This window comes from Rhinatrema bivittatum, chromosome 1 (assembly GCF_901001135.1).
Source record: "Rhinatrema bivittatum chromosome 1, aRhiBiv1.1, whole genome shotgun sequence".
NCBI classification, from domain to species: domain Eukaryota; kingdom Metazoa; phylum Chordata; class Amphibia; order Gymnophiona; family Rhinatrematidae; genus Rhinatrema; species Rhinatrema bivittatum.
In genome coordinates this window covers 720918118-720938655 of record NC_042615.1, presented here as the reverse complement: position 1 = coordinate 720938655, position 20538 = coordinate 720918118, and the positions used below count along the sequence as shown (strand labels likewise).

Genomic DNA, 20538 nt, shown 5'->3' with positions numbered 1-20538 from the left:
CATTGTGACCTTAGAGTCCACTGCATGACTCTCATGGCCAAGCGGGCCATTGGGGTAACCTGTACTGAGGACGCCATGTGTCCCAGCAGGATGAGGAAGTGGCATGCAGTCTTGCGGTGCTGAGACTGTAGCTGGTGTGCGAGAGAGATGAGAGTGAGAGCTCACTGTCGAGGCAGAAATGCCTTTGCCTGCAATGTGTCCCAGTCTGCCCCTATGAATGATAAAGTTTGAGATTTCGCGTAGTTGACGAGAAATCCTAGCAAAATCAGAGTGTGTAAAGTAACATGTAGGGACGACAGAGCAGCTTGCTGAGTGGGAGCCCTGATCAGCCAATCGTCTCAGATAGGGGTAGAGGTGAACACTGAGTCCTGAGGAAGGCTGTTACTACTACGAGGCACTTGGTGAAGACTCGTGATGCAGATGCCAGGCCGAATGGTAGCACTCAGTACTGATAATGCTTAGGGCCTACCAGAAATCTCAGGAACCTGCAATGAGATGGAGTTATCGCAATGTGTGTGTACGCATCTTGGAGATCGAGAGAGCAGAGCCAGTCTCCTTTTTGCAGAAGAGGAAGGAGGGAACCCAAGGTTACCATCTTGAACTTTTCTCGGTGGAGGTACTTGTTGAGGGCATGTAGGTCCAGAATTGGACGAACGCCGCCTGATTTTTTGGGGATTAGAAAGTACCAGGAATAGAATCCTAGGCCTTGTTGGGAGTAGGGCACTGGCTCTATTGCTCTAGACTGGAGGAGGAGGGAGACCTCCTGCTCCAGGAGTAGTGAGTGGTCGGATGTTCTCCATGTCAGTAGAGATGGGGAGTCCGGTGGGATGGAGACAAAGTTCAGGTGATAACCCTGACAGATTATGGCAAGGAGGTGATTGTGTGCCACCTGTTGTTGAAATGGCACAATCGACCTCCCACTGGTATCTGAGGCAGTGGAAACTGGCTGCTGCTCTCTATGCAGGAGTCAAAAGCCGGAAGCAGGGCCCGGCTGAGGAGCTGCTTGTGGCTTTTGTTTACGAGGTTGACGAGACTGGGCCTTTTGGAAAGGTCTCGTGGAACGAGTTCTACACGGTGGTGGATAGTATTTCTTTGGACAGAAGAATGACTTTTTAGTATCCTTCCTGAATGGCTGTTTGGAGGAATACTCAGAGGGCATCAGAGAGAGCTGGCGAAGGGTCTCATGATACTCCTTGAGTTCCGCCACCATCCGCTGAATCTGTTCACCAAAAAGATTGTCTCCTATGCAAGGCAGATCAGATAATCTGTCTTGTACCTCAGGGCGCAACTCCTAAGACTTAAGCCAGGCCCATCTTCTTGCCGAAATAGCAGTTGCAGATACCCTGGAAGCGGTGTTGAAGATATCATAAGCGGATCTTATTTCATGCTTCCCTGCCTCAAAACCCTTGTGTACCAGGATTTGAAGCTGTTCCTGGAATTGCTGATTTATTTTATTTTTTTATTTATTTAAGAATTTTTTTATATACCGGGGCACGTTAAAAACATCACCTCGGTTCACAGTGTAACGTAACGTAGCAACAGGCTTTACAAAAATTTAGAATAGATAAGGATAGATAAACATTAGAAAAAAAAAAGGTTCTTTAACTATTCACAAGTTGAATTTCTGTTCATTATTCAGATGAAGACTCTTGAGGAGAGTAGAGGAGAAAAGGTTCTTTAACTATTCACAAGGTGATAGGGAAGAGGGCGGGTAAGGAGAGGTGACTCTTAAGGAGGTTGAAGGAAAATAGGTTCTCTAATTATTCACAAGGTGGCAGGTAAGTAGGCGGATATGGGGGGGTAGGGGGAGGATGGGGTTGATGGGTTGGGAGGAGGAGGAGGGGATGGTGGGAGGAATGGGGAATAGGGAAGTGGGAGGGGGTGGGGTTGAGGTGGTTGGGACTCTGCAGAGACTCTGCAGAGTCCCTGCTGAGGCAGGGACTTTGCAGAGTCCCTGCTGAGGCAGGGACTCTGCAAAGTCCTGCATCTGCTTGAATAAGACCCTGTTGTACTGGGTCAAATACAGCTGGTAAGAGGCGATCCATTGATCCCTGGAAGACATGCCGGCCAATGGCATCCAGGAATTTCTGTTCCTTACCTGGGAGAAAGGAAGAGTGGGGTTTTAATCTTTTTGCCCTCTTTTGGGCAGATTCTACACCCACAGATTGGTGATCCAGCTGAGGTTTCTGGAATCCTGGGGCTGACTGGACCAAATAAGTGGTATCAACTTTTCTGTTGACTGGAGCAACAGAACCAGGGTGTTCCCAGTTCTTTTTGAGGAGAATCAAAAGAACCTGGTGAATAGGGATGGAGATTACTTCCTTGGGAGCATCCAGGAATTGTAACAGCTCCATCATTTGATGCCTGTCATCTTATTCAGTCTGCAATTGGAAGGAAACCAATTTAGACATTTCCTTCACAAAATTTATGAAGGATAGGTCCTCTGGAGGAGAACACTTCCTGCTTTCAGTAGGAGAAGGTGGCGATGGCAAGTCATCAGTGTCTGGAGATGAATCATCAGTCCAGGTATCATAGGGATCAGCACCTGTCCTCCTAGGAACCCGAGGACGGGACGATGGAATTACTGAAGGTCCTGGTCTAGGCTCTGAAGGTATAGAGGAAGAACTGGAGGCACAGATGAAGGCATCAAGGGCATCGATGGATGGATCGGTGGCGCCGATGGACACATCGGCATCGATGGTTGAGGCATCAGCAAAACTCCCGATGGAGGAATGTGGAACAGTGTTTCTCCACCCGATGACAGGGTAAGCGGGGAAGGCACCGGAGCCATCGGTGACCCAGGATCCATCGGTGGAAAAGCGGCTATAAGTGCATCCATCTTCAAGAGCAGCGGTGCCAATGCTGCCAGAATGAGATTGATGGTCGGTTCTGCGGCCGGCACCAATATTGGCGCCTGGGGAACTTGGAGTCTGTGCATCGCCTTATCGATGGCCTCCTGGACCATCCAGTCCAGTTCTTCACGGAGACCTAGAGCAAGCAGCCTCGGCTCCAGAAGGGAAGAAGGAGGCAGAGGCATAGCCGGAGGGACCACCGTTAAAGGCGGAGTCACGGCTCCCAATACCCATCCGGGTGAGGGTTGCCACGGTGACCCAGTCGCAGAAAGGGTCGTTGCCTTTTCTGGACGGGGTTTTTTCGATGGCGGCTCGGACGATGGCGAGGTCGATTTTCCTTCCTCGATGGTCCGAGACTTCTGGTGTCGATGTTTCTCTCTACGATCCCCTCGGTCCTAAGGGGGAGTAGAGGTAGTCAAAGGCCGAGAAGTCGTCGACGCTGGGCGGTCACCAGCCGGTGGCTGATACTGGCGCGAAGTGGATGGTGCCGGTTCAGACGACGTCAATGTCACAGATGGCGTCGGGGTTTGAGAACAGAAGAGAAGTTCCATTTTCTCCATTCTGGCCTTGCGACCTTTTGGTATCATTAAGGCACATTTGGTGCAGGTCAAGACATCATGCTCGCACCTAAGACACATTACACAGACTTTATGAGGGTCTGTTATGGACATGTTGCGAGTACAGTCCGGGCACTGACGGAACCCCCGACGCCATGGCCTTGGAAAAAAAATTGAGCTGCGGTATGGTCGACGGCCAGTAGGCCGCGAGGGCCAAACTCGACAGGAGTCAACCGAAAACGGGTAAAAAACTTACCAGAGTACCGCGAAGACAAAAATTTGAAGGAGGGACCCCCTGTGGGGCATGAAAGTTTTTAGTAATTCCGTGAGGAAAATTCGTCAGGAATCTCTGTGGAGCTCCTTAACTTGTGTGGCTACTGCTGCGCAGAAAAAAGAAGACTGCTGGCTGCAGGTTTAGTGCCATGCTGGGCATGCCCAGAAGGTGCCAGTCAAAGTTCTAGAAACTTTGACAAAAGTGTTCCGTGACTGGACTCCATCCTGTGATTTCACCCATATGTGAGGACTACCATCCTGCTTGTCCTGTGAGAAAGATCAAAATCACAGAGCATATAGAAAGATATAATTTAAAGGAAGTCTTGCCTCACAAATCATCTTCATTTTTTGTTCACGGGGTTAATAAATATATGGATAAAGGAGAACCGGTAGATGTAGTGTATATGAATTTTCAGAAGGCATTTGACAAAGTCCCTTATGAGAGGCTTCTAAGAAAACTAAAAAGTCATAGGATGGGAGGCGATGTCCTTTCGTGGATTAAAAACTTGTTAAAAGACAGGAAACAGAGAGTAAGATTAAATGGTCAATTTTCTCAGTGGAAAAGGGTAAACAGTGGAGTGCCTCGGGGATCTGTACTGGGAATATGATGAGTGAGGTCATCAAAATTTGCAGATGATACAAAATTATTCAGATTGTGATAAATTGCAGGAGGATCTTGAGAAACTGGAATATTGGGCATCCAAATGGCAGATTAAATTTAATGTGGACAAGTGCAAGATGATGCATAATCGGGAAAAATAACCCATGCTATAGTTACGCGATGTTAGGTTCCATATCAGGAGCTACCACCAGGAAAAAGATCTAGGTGTCATAGTAGAAAATACATTGAAATATTCAGCTCAGTGTTCTGCGGCAGGGAATGGTGAATAAAGCAGAAAATTTCTTAATACCTCTGCATCGCTCCATGGTGAGACCGTACCTTGAATACTGTGTACAATTCTGGTCACCGCATCTCAAAAAATATAGTTGCACTAGAAAAGGTAGAGAGAAGAATAACCAAAAGGATAAAGGGGATGGAATGGCTCCCCTATGAGGAAAGGCTAAAGAGGTTATGGCTGTTCAGCTTGGATAAGAGACGGCTGAGGGGGATACGATAAAAGTCTATAAAATCATGAGAAGCCTCAAATGGGTAAATGTGAATCTGTTATTTACTTTTTCAGATAACAGGACTAAGGACACTCCATGAAGTTAGCAAATAGCACATTTAAAACTAATTGGAGAAAATTCTCTCTCACTCTGCACAAGTAAACTCTGGAATTTGTTACCAGAGGATGTGGTTAGGGCAGTTAGTGTACTTGGGTTTAAAAAAGGGTTGGATAAGTTTTGGGAGGAAGTGTCCATTAAGTGCTATTAATCAAGTTAACTTAAGGAATAGCCATTGCTATTACTAGCATTAGAAGCATGGGATCTACTTAATGTTGTGGGTACTTGCCATGTACTTGTAACCTGGATTGGCCACTGTTGGAAACAGGATGCTGGGCTTGATGGACCCTTGGTCTGACCCAGTGTGGCAACTTTTTTTCTTAAATGTAAAAGCCTTCATTGCAATTTTGCCAAAATCATCAATCACTTAACTCTGATATCTGGCGTATTTTCTAATCATACGTCTCAAATCACTTAATATTTTTATTTTTTTATGTGCAGGTAAAATAAAAAAATCACAATACAACTTGTCTTTAAAATATTATTATTAGTCCAATGCCCTTTGCTGATCAGCGTTTTGAGACTAAATCCTCGCCTGTCTCAGCAGAGCACTGGCATGTTTTAACAACGTACTTCCCATGTTTGCATATTCCCAGGGCCCCAACATTAAAGATTTTGTGGTACATTCTATGTTGCAAGATCAAATGTCAATAAGGAGGAGCAATGGACAACATAATAAATGTGGAAAGTGTTATCTACGTGAAATATCAACCACAGAAGTGCAGATACATCCTATTATGCAGTACCGAATCGTGTGGCAGTATGATTCCAATTGTGTCTCTACTTTTGTGATTTGTGCTAAAGTTTGGTCTTGCCCAAAAGTTTATATTGGGAGAATGAAACACAAAGAGCCGGATTTTAAAAAGGCCCGGCAACGTGCATAAAGCCCCGGGACTCGTGTAAGTCCTGGGGCTTGCAAAAAGGGGCGGGGCCAGAGGCTCCAGGCACAGCGGCCATTTGCCGCTGTGCTTGGGATCGCACACCAGCTGACTACCAGCGTACGCAACTTACTTCAGCCCCAGGGATGAAGTGAAACAGAACCGAAAAAAAGGAAAAGGTAGGGGGGGGAGGGAATGGGGGAAGGCAGCGCGGCTTGGCGTGCGCAAGGTGCACAATTGTGCACCCCCTTGTGCGCACCAACCCAGGATTTTATAACATGCGCGTGCCTGTGCGCGCATGTTATAAAATCGGGCATACACGTGTGTGCGCCGGGTAGCACGTGCACATGTACACCTGCGCGCAACCTTTTAAAATCTACCCAAAGTGAGAACAATAGTATCGGAACATTCTATTCAGTACATACATACACTTGATCAATTAAGATGGATTGTCATAGAAGTTATTCCTGAAGATATCAGAGGTGGCAATAGGGTTGAAATTAAACAAGAGTGAATCATTTCGGATATTCACTCTGCATATGTCAGCTCCTGAGGGACTTAATGAAGTTATTGATTGGTTTGAGGCTGTGTAATTTATGTAATAATGCATATATGTGCAATTTGATTGGAGAATTTGAATTATTCAATGTTTTTTTATTTTACAAAGAAGGATTGGATGCAAGGCAGAGATGATTTCTCCTGAGGCAGAGAAGAGGCTTTAATCTTGAAATGCTGCTGATCTGCATCGGGCACTGGACATCACATTCTTTAAAGAAAAAATAAAATCAGGACAAATTATCTGCACGTTAAAACAAAAATATTGAGTGATTTTAGACCTATGATTAGAGCCTACACAAGATCCAGTGATTGATGATTTTTATGAAATTGTTATGAAAGTCTCTAGATTTCAACATATGTATTAATTGTAATCCAGAAAAATAGATCATACGTTTGCTATTATCATCTTTCTACCTTTGAATGGTTTTTCTTATGAATATCACTGAAAGAAAATATACTTGAGAAACAAGTTCAGGCTAGAGAATAACAATTGAATAAATCAACAAAAGAAAAAAAAAAGTTATTTCAGCTGGCAGTCCAATCAAAACAGGAAAATTGGTTTTTACCTGCCAATTTTTGATCCTTGAATACCAGAGATCAGTCCACATGCATGGAGTTTGCCTCCCTACCAGCAGGTGGAGACAGGGAAGAAAAGCTTTACTGACACTGCTACTTAACATAGTGTGCCACTTGCAGCCCCCGAGTATGATCTGTACCCAAGCCTAGATGAGGTTAAAGCATAAATAACTTTGCCCCCCCCCCCCAAAGCAAACAGGGGAGGTTGAGCCTCCCCCCCAAACTGGAGGTCATGCATCCATAGAGGAGTTTGAAAACTCCCAAACCTAAAAACAACCTCTATCTACATACAGCAGAGTTGTCTTTCCCGAGAAGGCGGGACTCTGGACTTATCTGTAGTATTTCAGGAATGAAAATTAGCAGGTAAGAACCAATTTTCTTTTGCTGTTCATATCCCAGATCGATCCAGACGCATGAGATGTACCCAAGCTCCCCTAAACTGGGTGGGAATCAAAGACCCACTCACAGTACACTCTCCCCAATATCAGCTGTTTTCGGCGTCTGAACATCTAGTCGGGAGTGCCTTATGAAAGTGCATAGAGAAGACCAGGTCACCACACAACAGATCTCCTGTGGGCACATGAACCACCACTCAGCCCAGGCCGCCAACTGTGCCCTAGTAGAATAGGCCTGAAGCCCCTTGGGAATTGAATTATGTTAGCAAAGGGTGTCCAACACCATGGTCACTTTTAGCCATCGTGCTATGGAGGCTTCAATCCCTTCAATCAGTTCACTAAACAAAAACTAAAAATGTGATTGGACCTCCGAAGACTGTTGGGGACAGTCAAATAATGCAATAAGACCTGACTGACATCCAATAAGTGAAGTTCCTTCGCACATGGAACAGAAGACCCAGATTCCAAAAAGAGGGGAGGTTCACCGCCTGACTGAGGTGAAAGACGGATAACTACCTTCGGTAAAAAAGAAGAGCACAATGTGCCAAGAGACCCAATGCTCCAAAAACTAAAGTGAAAGGAAAAAAGTCCTACAAGACAACACTTGAATCTCTGGAATCCTCCTTGCCAAACAGATGACCAAAAGAAAGACTAGTGTAAAGTAATTTCATGTCACCTTTCTCAGTGGCTCAAACGGAGAGCCACAGGGAACCTGCAAATCAAACTCAGGTCCAAGGGGAATAATCACCTCACCAGAGGTCACACATGCTCCACCACTCTAAGAAAAAATGGACCACATCCAGCTGCAAAGTCAGGGATATTCCATGCCCCTTACCTCTCAAACAGTCCAAGGCTGCAACCCAGACCCTTAAGAGAATTGACTGTAAGCCTTTTCACCAGAATGTTCTGCAAAATCGCCAGAACGTGAGCTACAGACACTTGAAGAGGTGCAACACCCTCTCCAAGGTATTATGTCACAAATACTCTCCACATCCTGATGTAAGCCAATGAAGTGAAAGGTCTCTTAGCCTGTAACAAGGTAGAACTGACTTCCTCCAAATAGTCTCAATCCAAATAGCCTCTCAATTGCATACAATTCCTGCCAAAGTCAGGCCATGAGACAAAAGTGAGTCACCTGCTCCAAAAACATGGAACCTTGATGAAGTAACTTGGGAAAATTCTTGAGCCTTAGGGAACCATCTGCTGCCCGAGCTACCAAGTCTACAAACCTCAGGCAACTCTGACATTCTGGAGCCACAACAATCACTCTCCCAGGGTAAGCTCCGATATATGCCTTAGCACCCATCCTATTAGAGGTCAAGAAGAAAAGATGTACAACCAACTCCCAGACGGCCCTGGAGCACGAAAACTTTGAGGCCATCTGCAGTGACCTCCTGCCTGTGACTGAAGAAGTGGTGCACTTTGGCGTTCTTCTTTGATGCCGTCAAGTCCAGCTGAGGAATGCCCCATCTGGAGCGAATGAGAACCCATGTCTCTTCCACCCGCTCTCATTCTCCAGGGTCCAGTACCTGCTGGCTTAGAAAGCCCCCCTGAACGCTGTCCAGCCCAGTGACAGGAGATGCTGCCACAGCTACCAGATATTGCGGTACCCAGAGGAAAGCATCCTGGGCCTCGAGAAACAACGAGACTCCTCGTCCCCTCTTAGCAGTCGACATAAGCTACAGTCATTGCATTGCCCAACAGAACTCATACTGCTCGATCGTGCAACTGTGGAAGAAAAGAAAGCAGCACCTTCTGAACCTCCCTAGTCTCCAAACCAGTGGTAATCACTAATCCTCCTTAAGAACATAAGAAATTGCCATACTGGGTCAGACCAAGGGTCCATCAAGCCCAGCATCCTGTTCCAACAGTGGCTAATCCAAGCTACAAGTACCCAGCAAGTACCCAAATACTAAGTGGATCCCATGCTACCGCTGCCAGCAATAGCAGTGGCTATTCCCCAAGTCAACCTGATCAATGGCAGTCAATGGACCTCTCCACCAAGAACCTAACCAAACCTTTTTAAACCCAGCTACACTAACTGCACTAACCACATCCTCTGGCAACAGATTCCAGAGCTTAATTGTGAGTTGAGTGAAAAATATTTTTTGCTGATTTTTAAATACGTTACATGCTAACTTCATGGAGTGCCCCCTAGTCCTTCTATTACCCAAAAGAGTAAAATAACCGATTCACATCTCCCCATTCTAGATTTCTCATGATTTTAAAGACCTCTATCATATAACCCCTTCAGCCATCTCTTCTCCAAGCTGAACAGCCCTAACCTCTTTAGCTTTTCCTCATTTTGGTCACCCTTCTCTGTACCTTCTCCAGTGCAACTATATCTTTTTTTGAGATGTGACCACCAGAATTGTACACAGTACTCAAGGTGCGGTCTCACCATAGAGCAATACAGAAGCATTATAACATTTTCCATTTTATTCACCATTCCCCTCCAAATAATTCCTACCTTTGCTTTTTTGACTGCGACAGCACACTTAGCTGACGATTTCAATGTATTATCCACTATGATGCCACCCCTCCATTTATATGTGCCCTATTATATCAATTTGTTTCCTAGTATCACAGAATTCCACTGGTTATCCTCTTTCTACTAGGTCTCTGAAATACTTGTATCTTCCTTTAGTGTCATACATTCTACCTCTCCAGTCTTATTTCTCATATTTCTGGCATTTGCATGCAGACATCTTAAAGTAGGTTTATTTGTATTTCTATTTTTTTATCTTTATTTATGTATTTCAATATTTACATCAATCAAGACCAATAACTTGAAATAGAAATCCAGAATTGAAAGGAAAAACAATGAAAAATAAACAAAAAGAAGAATTAAATATACTCTATCAATTCTTTCCAGTCTTCAACAGAGGAAATCCAATACCACAACCCAAAGAGAAAATAAACAGAAGGAAATTATCTCCAGTTCTTGCTGACCCTAAAATAATTTAGAACTGTTGGCATAACTAGAATACTACTAAGATGGATCTAATACAGGAGGGCCAGATTGAACGAACCTATCACTAACAGGTCGATACAGTAATGTGCGGCCACGGTTACCCTGCTTCTAACCTGCCTTCTACTCACAAATTGGCCGCGTTAGTCCAACCCGCGATCCACTATCCCCTTTAACCCATTCTTACCACCTCTTTAAATCAACAAGTAACCCCTTCCGCCCGCGGCATGTATATGAGATATAAACGATCGGATTAGCTATTCCCCCCCATTCAGTAACGCGTGCCCCGACTATCGCCTTTTTAACCTGCAGTTTAGCCGTGCGTTTAACCTGCTAATTTACCGCCTACCCCTACCCCTGCGTTAGAGGCAGGGGTAAGGGTGGACGGCAAACTTTCCCCCAAAAGAAAACCTAAAAACCCCTCCTCCCGAAGCGATTGGACATGTAAAATATGTGAATAAGTGTAACCAACTTACTTTTTGTTACTTTTTCAGCCCTTTCAGCCTTCTCTGCCGTCCTCCGGCGGGGGCAGCCGGCGGCGAAAACGGCTTCCAGTGGCCCCCTCCGGCGAAGATGGATGAACGCACGCCCGTAGTGCATGGGCGCTCAAGCCAACGAAAGCACATGGATGGGTGTGCGTGACGTACGTGACATCATGCACGCCCGTCCATGTGCTTTCGTTGGCTTGAGCACCCATGCACTACGGGCGTGCGTTCATCCGTCTTCGCCGGCGGGGGCCACTGGAAGCCGTTTTCGCCGCCGGCTGCCCCCGCCGGAGGATGGCAGAGAAGGCTGAAAGGGCTGAAAAAGAAACAAAAAGTAAGTTGGTTACACTTATTCACATATTTTACATGTCGAGTCGCTTCGGGAGGAGGGGGTTTTAGGTTTTACATGTCGAGTCGCTTCGGGAGGAGGGGATTTTAGGTTTTCTTTGGTTAAAGTTGGGATCCACTTCCTGGTGGATCCCAACAGGTACCAGCACACCCAGGATACTGTATTGCATTTGCATGCGATTTTAATACAGTATCGAGCGGAAGGTGAGCCGGACTGTGCGTGCAGCAAACGCGGGTGCGCCCGGCCCTAACACAGCTCTTCCTACCGCTCCTTACTGTATCGGCCTGCAAGAAAGTAAGCTGACAAGGATCCAACCTTGTGCTGCTAGCCCCTGGCAAATGGCGCCCCAGCCTTTGACTGGTATCTACTGCCCAATCCAGGATCTTCAACTGCATGCCCAGCTCCAAATTGGCCTGAGAAAACCACCAGGGGAGACCGGATCTAGAATCCACCCCCCCTCCCCCTGGCAGTGGCAGCTGAAATGGGAACTTCTCCAACTGAGGGTTCCATCGGGACAGAAGTACCCTCTAAAATGTCTGCATATACGTGCATGTGAAGGGAACTAGATCTAGCATAGCCGCTATAGAACTTAAGCCGCTATAGAACTTAAGACACAACACACCCAGATCCCGGGTACCAAAATCCATAACCACCAGCAACCCTGCACCTGCAACTTTACCACCTCTGTGAGCACTTTGCCTAGTCCGGTATCGCAGCAGTCTCCTGGGTGGGAACCCAGTTGACTATCCAGCCCAGGGCCTATAACCTCTGTATGAGCTATTGAATGGCCACTGATATGGGGCATTTAACTTTGACTAAACGAGCCAGAAATGAATGTACTAAAATGCCCTCCTTTCATAGTGCGGCCGCTACCACCATCACCTTGATAAATGACCGAGGTGCCTTCGCTAGCCTAAACAGGAGCACACGAACCTGAAGTTGCTCTCCCTACACCATGAAGCAAAAATGTTTGTTGCTCTGCCAAAAGGAAACATGGAGATCCAAAGAAGCCAGGAACTTTTCTGTGCAGATGGCTGCAATCACCAAGCATAGGGTCTTCATTTAGAATGTGGCACAATCAGAGCCACATTCTCATTTTTCAGATCTAGAATGGGCAGACAGGCACCCTTCTTTGGAACCCGAAAATAGATGGGAATACTGCCCTCCGCCCTGCTCTGCTGAGAGTCCCTGTACTATTGCCTCCAGATGCCATGGTTGATCCAGCGTGTAATTAAGTACCTCTTATTTAGCACTGTAGGCGCAGGGGGAGCTGATGTGCCAAAACCTTTAGGCCAGGGCTTCCCAAACCTGTCCTGGGGACCCCTTAAGCCAGTCGGGTTTTCAGGATATCCACAACGAATATGCATGAGATAAATTTACATATATCAAGTCTTCATGGTATGCAAATGTATCTCATGCATATTCGTTGTGGATATCCTGAAAACCCAACTGGCTGTGCGGTCCCCCAGGACAGGTTTGGGAAGCCCTGCTTTAGGCTCACCATCCAGCAATCCAGAAGACAAAAGGTCCCTCAAGTGAGCCAACCTATCCAATCTTCCCCAAGGAGCACTACTCGAAAAAGTGAGGCATTACAGCTGACACTCGTCACCTATACACATTGCTCCCTTAGGGCAATTAGAGAGAAAGTGCTCGAAAAAAGGAGAGGCATTACAGCCGATACTTGCCACCTATATGCATTGCCTTGATTTGGGCAATCAGAGCAGGTGCCTAGCTATCACTGTTGCGACCAGTGGCTATGTGAAGCCAGTGATATAAGGCATCTGCCCAATAGGTCAAGGCTACCTGGTAAAACATTTTTCCCAGAGCAACTTTGCTCGAGTCATGAACTGCACTCTAAAAGCCATTAAACCTACAATGGGAATCATGGACTTAGTGCTCCTCAAAACTGAGGCAACCACCTCGAGACCCAGACTCTGCACCTTCACTGTATTGTCAGTGGTGCCCTTTTCTGGAACAACCGAGACATAAACCATCCCATGGAGCAGGCCCCCTAAACCCCTTAAAAATGTTATCTTCCCGATCCTGTTCTGGCCCCAAAACCTCTCTCTATAAGAGACCCTTCAGCTACAGGGATTAACACTCCCCCGGAGTGCCCTTAACTCCATTCACTGTCCCCAGGTAATTCCTCAAAGAATTCTTCCTGCACTCTTCCTCTGTGCCTAAGAGTTGCTGGAACTAGGATCTGCCCCTAGTCTTCTCTGCTTGGGACAGAATGCCCTATCGAAGAACCATAGACTGCACCCTCCTCCACCCCAGGAGGGTGTTCCTTTAGTTCCAGCATCTCCCTCAGTGCCTGCCTCTGGCCCCCAGGAGTGCCACATTTACAAAAAAAAAAAACCACACCGCTTTTATTTTTATTTTTAGGAACAGCAACAGGAAAACAAATAAAGGAAACCGTCAGAGGCCATTCCCGCTGCTTCCTCACAAAGAACGCCGATCCCAGAGGCCTGCAGCTCTGTTATTTTGCTCCCAGCAATGAGGCACTGCTTTCCATGCCACCCGAAGGAGCCACTCCTCGGATCGTGAAGGCAGGTAAAATGGCTGCTATTCATACTCTGCCAGTGTCTTCCGGCAGCCCTTACATTGGAGCCCAGCTGCAGTCTCTTCTACTCTCTCACAGCACAGAATTGCGGGAGAATGCACCCAACAGGAAGCCTATTGCGGCAGACCTCCTCCATACTGGAGGTCAGGATCGGCGAGTCAGAGACGGACTCCTCAGCTTCTCTAAGGAATATGGGGAGGCTCAAAATGGCTATCATTCCCACACACTGCTCAGCCACCACGGGACTGATTGAGACCCTGAGGACTTATCCAAACCCTGGCTTTCAGGTACCAAAACAGAAACTGCCACCCAGCCCTCCTCGCCTCCCGACATGGTTAGTTGAATCTGGAGGCCGGGATAACTCTCCACCGATCCATTCCTGCTGGCCTTTCCTCCCGCTTTCAGCGGTAATCACCAGCGCTGCGTTTCATAGCCATGCAGAACTCTACCAGTAGGTGTTTTCCATCTCCCGACCCCCACCAGCCCAGTCCTGTCCACACCCCTCACACCATGGGAGAATACCGGCCCACCTTTACAGGTTCCACTGGAACTCAAGCGCTGGCTGCCCTGAATAAACTTGACACTTTTTTTTTTTTTACTTGAATCATAGCATAAGCATATTTAAAAAAAAAAAAAATCACGTCTCTGAAATCTGACGAATCCAGTCAGGCTCCTATGCAGGGGTAGCAAGGTGAGGCAGAGGGAATTGAGGGAACCAGTACCACTGGCTATCAATATTTCCTCTGTAAAGGCAAGAGCATGAAAAAAGAAAAAGGGGGCCACCAACCCCCCTGCTTGTCCTCACTCTACTAGAGGGAAGGCCCAAATCAGGACCTAGCACTCCTGGAAGTAGATCTTTATCTCCAAACTGACTGCAGTGTTTTGCACCTCTGTCATCTGCTGGAGACAAAGAAATACAGAGGAAATGCAAGTGGCACATTATGTTAAATAGCAGTGTCAGTAAAGCTTTTCTTCTCTGTCTCTATCTGTTGGTAGAGAGGCAAAACCCATGCGTCGGGACTGATCTGGGGTATGAAAAGGAACGTTTGGTTTCTCCCTTCCATTCAGATTTGTGTTTGATTCCTGGGGATATATTAGTGTTTTAATACATTGAAACAACTTCCTATTTAACATAGTCTTAACCATTAACTTAAATAAATTAGTCCTCATCACGTGGAATCACAACAAATACATATAAAACATGGGCATAACAAAAATACCCAAGAGGAATCAAGGAAGGAATGAATGTTTAAATCCAGTGGGCATGACTATATTGAAAGTAGCTGGTCACACAGATTTATGGCAGGAAATGAAATAAGAGGTATTTTCTTCTGAAAGTTTTACATACTAGGATCTTGGAGCAGAAATGCATTTTTCAAATTTAAGCCATTTTCATACAGATGGTATACAAAAACATTTCTTTTTAAATACAAATAAGAGCAAGAGTGAGAATATAATATACTGGAACAAAAAATAAAGGTGATTTAGAAATAAGGCCAACTGAGAAAAAGTCAGGAAGTGGCAGATCTTTCTGATTTTCAAAAATTATTTTCTTCCAGATGCATTTCTTACCTTGAGGCATCCTTCCGTTGCAGCGGTATCTCTCAGCTGCTTCCTTCACATTATAGTTACACTTCAGAAGTTCATATAGTGCCTGTAAGGGTCAAAAACAGATTAACAGAACCAAAGCACATAGATCCTGCTCATTGAAGGAATTATTTCCTGATGCCCCTTTTTACATATCTTAGTTAACTAGACCCAAATATGTTATTAATATGGTATAAAAAATTTGCAAGTAATTAAAAGTATATGAAAAAATGTTCCACTTGTAGAACGTTGGTACCTAAAAGGTTATATATGCTGGAATAGTAACAAAGGCTGGGAACATGAACAGTTTTTAATCGCTCTTACTTCACAAACAACCATTTCAAATTTACATGGAATAGATCTTTTACTTTCAGTTTCAGCCTTTTTCTCCTGCTCATTTGGGCTTCTAGCTTAAATCGGAACCAGGCCTAGGATATGGTCATGAGCCTTTATTTGCATCTACCTGAGGATTTTCTCCCTTATTTCATATCCCCTCCCAGTTCATCTAGCCCAGTCATTGCAAGGATGGTCATCAGCAAGGGACTATGCACCAGGGCTCCTTCTAAAGCACTACAATCACAAACCCCTAGATGTCACCATTGTGCAGTACTATCACTTCCCTGATCCTGGGCTGCAAATACTGACCCTGCAGCATCCCTAGTCAAACTGGGGAGCCTGAACTGGTACTTAAATCCAGGTACACCATCAGGACAGCCTGACAACACCTCACCAGCTTATGTTTTTTTAAACCCTAGACTAGTCGCTACTGTAGCAGCAATCCTTCCCTGGGGGCAATGGACCACAACTCCCTCCCGAACCTAGTACAGGAATGCCATCAATTAGACCACCAGCTGTTACCCCCATGCAATGGCAGAGACTCCTCACAGCAAAGATACAAACACAACCTACTTGTTCATTGTCCTTCGTATTCACTCCTTCAGAAGTTCGATCAACCACCTTTCGTGGAGCTGTTTCAAGTAGGAATTGCCTTACTCTTTGCTCTGGAAGTACATCAGGACTCCAAAGTAATTGGTCTCTATTCTCATATTCTATTAGAAAAACAGTAAGAACCTTAAAAGGTAAGATTCAATGGAAAGGCAGAAAAATTCCAACCTAAGGATTTCCCAGAACATACACTTTTCAAATCATGTCAGCACACTGCAGAGGACCCTCAAAATGACTTGCCCACTTAATGGAAACCCAGGAGAGAGTCTTCTCTGTGGCAGACCTTGCTTTCTAAAACACTCTGCATGCGGGTTGAGGAATGTAAACTTTCCAACAGACAATCAGAAAACAGCCAAAGGCTTATCTTTTCAAACATATATTTGAACTTTGGGCTTGATCTCCCATTATACCCCTCAGAAACCGAACTTTTTTCGAGACTACTCTGCAGGCATTTGCTAATTTCTTTGTTGTTTTATCATTAGAAGTCAGTCGCTGTTTTTATGTTGAACTAATTGTGTTGTGTTTTATGTATGTCGCCTTGAATAATGGATAGGATGGGAAATTTTTTCTATTTATTGCTGGCCAATACTCAAGAGTATCTTTACACATAGGTCTTCAATCCAACTTGGTTCAGGACTTTTTACTTTCAAAAATTAACAGGGCTGAAATAACCAGTTCCAAAAATGTTTATCTTTTGACTCCAGACTCAGTAACATCAGAAAATCTTTCTTCATGTAAAGGGTGGTGAATGCCCTCCCAAGAAGACATAGTAAAGACAAAAACGATAATGGAATTCAGAAGGGTGTGGGACAAACTCAGAGGATCCCTAGTGGCTAGAGAATAGAAATAAAGAAATAGGGTAACCTGTGTTACACCTAAAGTTAACATTTCTGCATGAGGGTAACCTGTAAAAAGCAGTACTTATTACCCTTTATAGAAGGCATGGGGTAATAGGCATGGTACAACAGTCACTACCCTAAGAAACTTGCTGGGCAGAATGGATGGACCATTTTGGTTTTTATCTACCATCATTTACTGTTACCATCTATATAAAAATATTGGCCAAGCAGTAATGCTACCCAGCAGGCATGAAATATTGTATTACAGCACCAATGCACCATATATGCACCATTAGTTTATGGTTTTTGTAATCCAAATCTGAATTTTTGGCTGATGGCCTGCCTGGAACTACTTTTATATACAGTTATAACAGCAGCACTAGAAAGCATATGGCAGTCTGTCCGTTTCTTGGCTCGGTTATTTTTTCAGTTGGCCTTATTCACAACTCATTGTTTTTGTCCTATTACATTTTTTTAAAACACTTTTTGAATATGTGATATACACGTTATGGCCACAAGCCCAGTCTTCAGCTGTTGGTACTACATTCATACTTTTTATACTCATCGTGCAATGCCCATATGGGATTTTCATCAAGGCCAACACAGCAATGCTCTGATTTACTTAGATTCAGGCTTGTTGACTTGACTTAGGAAAACATTTTAAACAATCTCTCCTTCAAATAAAAGGAGGATCACAGTAATTCCAACTAAATTATTGAGAATAATTTTGGTAATACTGTTGTTTAAAAACAAAACAAACAAAAATAAAAATCAGATTCTGAGCCCATTAGTGGTATAAAGCATAAACAGAGATAGAAAAATATTTCAAAAATTAGGTGCCAAACAAAATACGAAGCCAAGGAAATCTTTTTCAGATATGTAATTTCTTGAGTTTGTTTTGCTTCATTTTTGTGTGTGTTTAATTTTATTTTGGAGTTTGTTTTTATTTTTGCTCTCAATGTTTTTTCCTCTTTCCTTCCTTCAGCCTCATTCTCAGTTTTCTCCTCAATGCAGCCTGTCAACAGGGGGCTGGCCCATACACCAGGTGCCAAATATTACGTGCCCAGTATTTTTCCACCCATGAAAATTAGTTTGTGGGGCAAAAGATACCAAAGAAATGGGATAGTTGGTTAAAAAATTGTATTAGTGGTATCAGTTTCTGAGGACATGTATTCATTTTAAGGCTAAAATATTCTTGAAGCCTAGATTACTCAGTTATGCATGAGGAAAAAAAACCCCAACTATTCTATTTTTCTATTACTTAAGTAGAATGTTTGGCAAACTGCACTTGAAGCCTGTTTGGCTAGCATCTTTTCTCTACCAGAAACATGGCAGTGCTGATCCATTCTCTTTTCAAACCAGGTTTGGTCAGAAAAGAGAAGTAAAGGCAAGTTTGCTTACCATAAGCAATATTTTCCATAGATAGCAGGATGACATCACCGACGGCGCGCTCTTGGACATTTTCTTCTCCATGACAAAGTTTTTATCTGCTGCGCGGCACTTCCCATGCGTAGCACATCACTGGTCTTTTCAGTTAATAAAAGCTAGAAGTCAGCGCTGTGACTAGAAAGAGCAGAAAAGCATGTCCAGGGAGGAGGGAGGATATGCATGGCTAATTCATCCTGCTGTCTACGGAAAACACTATTTATGGTAAGCAAACTTGCCTATTTCCGTCGATAAGCAGGCTGAATTAGCCATGCGGTTTGGGAGTCCCAAGCTGAAGGAAAAAATAAAATGCATGGAACAGAGGTGAACAGCCTCATTGTTCTTATTGGTACTTGTATTTTTTTTTTTTCTTACTCCCCAGTGGACATGGTTTTCTGGCTTGTCTCAACCCACTATCTGAGGCTGTTAACTGGTCTAGGCAGTAGTGTGCAGTAAAGGTATGGACTGATGACCAAGTAGCAGCTTTACAGATATCTTCTATGGGTACATTTTGTAGATGTGCAGTGGAGGAGGCTGTCACTCGCACCTGATGAGCAGAAACGGAACCTGACAAGGGCACCTGTGCTGAATTATGACAGAACTGAATACAATCTGTGATCCAATTGGATACTGTCCTTTCGGAAACTGCTACTCCCAATGAGTTAGAGTTCAATGAGATGAATATCTGCGAGGATTGCCAATGAGGCTGAGTCCTTTATTTATAGTAAGCTATTGTTCTCTTACAGCCCAGCGAATGGAGCAGAGATTCCCTTTTATTCTAATGTGGTTTAGGAAAGAAGATAGGTAGTAGGGATGTGAATCAGGTCCGGAATCGTAGCCGGAATCGGAATCGTACATGGATCGTGGGAAATTTTCGTTCCCACGATTCGTAGTGTTCCGTTTTGTGGCGTTTTAATCGGCTGCGCCCGAGCCCCGACCCTTAAAATCTAATTCTTTAGAATCCCCCCGCCATGTTTAAAGATGGCACCGGCCATCCATTGCTCCTACCATGTGACAGGGGCCGACCAATGGCACCGGTAGCCCCCGTCACATGGTAAGGGCAAAGGGCCATCGGCGCCATTTTGTTTACTGGCAGCTGATGGCCCGAGAGCCGGAGACTGCTCCCGGGACCCCCGCTGGACCACCAGGTATTTTAAGAAAGTGTGTGTGTGTGTGTGGGGGGGGGGGGGTCATCAGGATGGGGGATTCTCAAGAATTATATTTAAAGGGTTGGGGTGAGTTTGGGGTTGTTTGTTTTTTTTTTGTGTTTTCCCTTTCTCCCCTACCCCCAAAACGATACGAAAACCACAGGAACCATTCGTGGGATTCCTATCTGTTTCGGGGGGGGGGGGACTCCGAAATCTGACGAATTTTGAAATATCATACACGATATTTAAAATAGTCAGAAAAATGATTCACATCCCTAATAGGTAGTGATATGTCTTGATTAATGGCTGAGTACTACCTTGTCAAGATAAAATTGTAAGTAGGAAGAGAAGTGAACTAAGGCTTGTAGTTCACTTAGTCTTCGGGTCAAGGTTATTGCTATGAGAAAAACTACTTTCCAAGTGAGATATTTCAAATGCATAGATTGTAGTGATTCGAAGGTAGTCTTCATTTATTTTATTTATTTATTTAACACTTTTATATACCGACCTTAATGAAAAAAATTCACATCAGATCGGTTTACATATAACAGGGGGATAACATTGATCAACCATTTAACAAGAAGCGGAAGTTACATATAACAAGGAGGTAGAACTTGGTGTGGCTAGGGTAGCCTAAGGTAAAGGACAGATTTGAGCAGATAAGACAGATTTGAGCAGATAAGACCACATTCAAATCCCAGGGGACTGGAGATTGAAGATTAAGGCGACCTCTCATGAAATGAGATACTAAGGGGTGAGACGCCACCGAGGAATCGTTGCCCCTCTCATGATAAGCAGCTATAGCACAGAGGTGGACTCTGAGTGATGATGTTGCTAAGCCCAACGGAGAGATGAAGCAAGTAATTGAGGATTTCTCTGGGAGCTGAGGAAAAGGTGCTAAAAGCCATGGCTT

General features: G+C 44.7%; 1 protein-coding gene across 1 annotated transcript in view; it reads right to left on the bottom strand.

Annotated features, from left to right (window-relative positions):
* The window catches only part of MIER3 (MIER family member 3), a 131290-nt gene that overhangs the window by 31571 nt on the left and 79181 nt on the right, over positions 1 to 20538 (bottom strand). The window contains 2 exon segments of the mRNA XM_029576834.1: positions 15254 to 15335; positions 16178 to 16317. Of these exon segments, the coding sequence (XP_029432694.1) occupies positions 15254 to 15335; positions 16178 to 16317 (222 nt within the window).